We start from the raw sequence: 4,071 nt of genomic DNA on the forward strand, positions 1-4,071 counted from the left end.
GTTCAGGCAATTCTCCTGCCTCAGCCTCCTGAGTAGCTGGGATTACAGGCACGCGCCACCATGCCCAGCTGATTTTTTGTATTTTTAGTAGAGACGGGGTTTCACCGTGTTGACCAGCATGGTCTCGATCTCTTGACCTTGTGATCTACCCGCCTCGGCCTCCCAAAGTGCTGGGATTACAGGCTTGAGCCACCGCACCCGGCCTCAGCTGAATTTTTGTTGTTATTGTTGTTGTTGTTTTTGTAGTAGAGATGGGGTTTCACCGTTTTAGCCAGGATGGTCTCTCCATCTCCTGAACTGGTGATCCACCTGCCTCGGCCTCTCAGAGTGCTGGAATTATAGGCATGAGCCACCGCACCTGGCTGTTTATGCCCATTTTAAATAAAATGAGGGAAACTAGAAGTTTGTAATTCTTAGTTTAATTATTTATACTTATTTTCTTTTATCAGCTTCTGGAAAAGATGAGTAGGTTCATCATGTGGTAATGAGTAAAACCTCAGTCAATAAATATGTGACTTTCTATTTATCTGTTTTCAGGCTGAGAGCACAGACGAAACAACAACTCTTAGAATATAAATCAATTCTTGATGCAAGTAAGTATTTTCATTTTCAAATTAGGGTTTTTGTTTGTTTTCTGAGACAAGGTCTTGCACTGTCATCCAGGCTGGAATGCAGTTGCACAGTCTCCGGCTTACTGCAACCTTAGCCTCCTGGGCTCCAGCAGTCCTCCCACCTTAGCCTCTGAAGTAGGTGGGACCACAGGCACATGCCACCGCACCCAGCTAATTTTTTGTATTTTTTGTAGAGACAGGGTTTTGCCACCACATCCAGCCTCAAGTAAGCTTTTGTGAGTTTGATTTCTCAAGGGAAAAGAAAATTAATTTTTTTTTTTTTTTTGAGACGGAGTTTCGCTCTTACCCAGGCTGGAGTGCAATGGCCCGATCTCGGCTCACTGCAACCTCCGCCTCCTAGGTTCAGGCAATTCTCCTGCCTCAGCCTCCTGAGTAGCTGGGATTACAGGCGCACACCACCATGCCCAGCTAATTTTTTGTATTTTTAGTAGAGACGGGGTGTCACCATGTTGACCAGGATGGTCTCAATCTCTTGACCTCGTGATCCACTCGCCTCGGCCTCCCAAAGTGCTGGGATTACAGGCTTGAGCCACCGCGCCTGGCCAAGAAAATTAATTTTATCAAACATTATTTATATATGTCTAGTGTACCAAAACTGGTAAACCAACATGCAGTATATTTATGAAGTATAAGCGTAATGAAGGAAACAATGGCATGATAAGAAGGAGGGGCTTCTTTACATAGAGATAGCTTGTCTAAGATGATTTTAGAGCTCAGATCCGAATGATAAGAAAGTTTACATTCCTGTAGTCTTTGTTTTCTCTATATAGCTAATACCATTTTTAAGGGATTGTGACATCCAAAAACTTGGGCAGATTTAGTTAACATTGTTAGAATCTCTATACCTAGGAGAAGACAGATGTACGGCAGGCCACAGGAAGTTTAGTTGTAGCTTTTAAAAGAAGATGTTTATCTAAAATTGACTATCTGCACTTTTAGAGGCCAAGGCAGGGAGATCACTTGAAGCTAGGAGTTTGAGATTAGCCTGGGCAACAAAGTGAGACCTCGTCCCTACAAAAATAAAAAAATTTAGCCGGATGTGGTGATACGTACCTATAGTCCCTCTGGGACTCACTGCAGCCTCCAACCCCTGGGCTCAAGTGATTGAACCACTGTACTGGACTCCACTCCACTGGGTGATAGAGTGAGACTGTCAAGCAATTAATAGATAGAGAAATAAGTATTGATTCTTTTACCATTTAAAAAATATATATATTACTGAGACTTCATTGGTTAAAGGATTGTTTTTTACAATATAGGCATCTATTTTAAGGGTTTAATTTGATGAGTTTTGACAGATGTCTAAATCTGTATAATCACTACCATAATCATGATACAGAGCATTTTCGTCTGAGCATGGTGAATCAATCTGTAATCCCAGCACTTTGGGAAGCCAAGGCGAGAGAATTGCTTGAGCCCAGGGCAACCAGCCTAGGCAATATAGCAAGACCCCATCTTTACAAAAAATAAAAAAACAAATTGGCCGGGTATGGTGCCATGCACCTGTAGTCCCACCCAGCTGAGGTAGGAGGATTGCTTGAGCCTGGGATATCAAGGCTGCAGTGAGCCAAGATCACAATCATTGCACTCCAGCCTGGGTGACAGAAGGAAACCCTGTCTCCAAAAAAACTAAGATATAGGGCGCTGTAATTCCAGCACTTTGGGAGGCTGAGGCAGGCAGATCACGAGGTCAGGAGATCAAGACCATCCTGGCTAACACGGTGAAACCCTGTCTCTACCGAAAATACAAAAAATTAGATGGGCATGGTGGCGGGTGCCTGTAGTCCCAGCTATTCACGAGGCTGAGGCAGGAGAATCGCTTGAACTCGAGAGGCAGAGGTTGCAGTGAGCCGAGATCGCGCCACTGCACTCCAGCCTGGGCGACAGCAGAGCGAGACTCCGTCTCAAAAAAAAAAAAAGAAAAAGATACAGAACATTTTCATACCAAAATAATCCTGTGTGCTGCTTCACAGTCAGTCCCCATCCTTTCCTCCAGCAACCACCAATTTTGATTTCTGTTACTGTAGAATTGTCTTCTAGAGTTGTGCTGTCCAGTATGGTAACCACTAGCCACATGTGGCTTTTTTTTTTTTTTTTTTTTTTAAAAGACAGAGTTTTTATCTTGTTGCCAAGGCTGGAATATAATGGCCTGATCTCAGCTCACTGCAAACTCCGCCTCCCGAGTTCAAGGGATTCTCCTGCCTCAGCCTCCCAAGTAGCTGGGATTAAGGCACCTGCCACCACTAGTGGCTAATTTCTTGTATTTTTAGTAGAGATGGGATTTCACCATGTTCACCAGGCTGGTCTCTAAACTCCTGACATCAGGTGGTCCACCACCTTGGCCTCCCAAAGTGTTGGGATTATAGGTGTGAGCCATCGTGCCCAGCCACACATGTGGCTTTTCAAAGCTAATTAAAATTAAATAAAATTTAAAATTAGGTACATATCAAATGCTCAGTAGCCACATGTGGCTAGTGGTTACCCTATGGGATAGCATAGATATGAAGCCTTTCCATCATCACAGGAAGTTCTGGGCTTCTTTTCTGTTCCATTGAGGTATTTGTTGATCCTTACACAAGTACCACATTGTCTTTGTTGGGTTTTGTTTTGTTTTTTTTTGAGACTGTCTTGCTCTGCCACCCAGGTGGAATGCAGTAACAAGATCTTGGCTCACTGCAACCTCCACCTCCTGGGCTCAAGCAATCCTCCCAACTCAGCCTCCCAAGTAGCTGGGACTACAGGCATGTGCCATCATGCCTGGCTAATTTTTAGTAGAGACAGAGTTTCACTATGTCGCCCAGGCTGGTCTCAAACTCCTGGACTCAAGCAGTGTGGTTGGTTAGTCATCATTGTCCTGGACTCAAGCAATATGGTTAGTCATCATTGAGATGGGTCGTAAATGTAAAATACAGACAGAATAAAAGTGAAATATTTTGTTAATAATATTAAATTGACTACACATTGAAATAATATTTTGGCTCTATTGGGTTAAATAAGTATATTAAAATTAAATTTCACTGTTTTTCCATAATGTAAAAATGACATTTTAAATGATGTTTTTGCCCTTGTGGCTTACATTATATTCCTTTTGGACAGCATTGTTCTAAAATGTTAGTAACTTCAAAAAATTATTTATTTGCAGGTGAAGAAAAAACTCCAGAACAAATTATGCAAGAAAAGCAAATCGAAGCGTATGTTATATTTTAAAATTTTGTTTATGGTCTTTACTAAGATTTAATCATATTTTCTATTATTTCATTGTTGTTAGAGATGGAATCTAACTATCACACAGGCTGGAGTGCAGTGGTGTGATCATAGTTCATAGAAGCCATAACCTCCTGGGTTCTAGGGAACCTCTGGCCTCAGCCTTCTGAGTAGCTGGAACTACAGGCTTATTGTACCACACCCAGCTATTTTTTTTTTTTTTTTTTTTTAATAT

General features: G+C 42.1%; 1 protein-coding gene across 1 annotated transcript in view; it reads left to right on the plus strand.

Annotated features, from left to right (window-relative positions):
- Positions 1-4,071, plus strand: part of CENPH (centromere protein H) — a 27,192-nt gene that overhangs the window by 3,230 nt on the left and 19,891 nt on the right. Inside the window, exons 2-3 of the mRNA XM_037738197.1 lie at positions 538-593; positions 3,775-3,827. Of these exons, the coding sequence (XP_037594125.1) occupies positions 538-593; positions 3,775-3,827 (109 nt within the window). The remainder of the gene's footprint in view (positions 1-537; positions 594-3,774; positions 3,828-4,071) is intronic.

The sequence above is a fragment of the Cebus imitator genome, unplaced genomic scaffold, assembly GCF_001604975.1.
Source record: "Cebus imitator isolate Cc_AM_T3 unplaced genomic scaffold, Cebus_imitator-1.0 Scaffold50, whole genome shotgun sequence".
NCBI lineage: Eukaryota > Metazoa > Chordata > Mammalia > Primates > Cebidae > Cebus > Cebus imitator.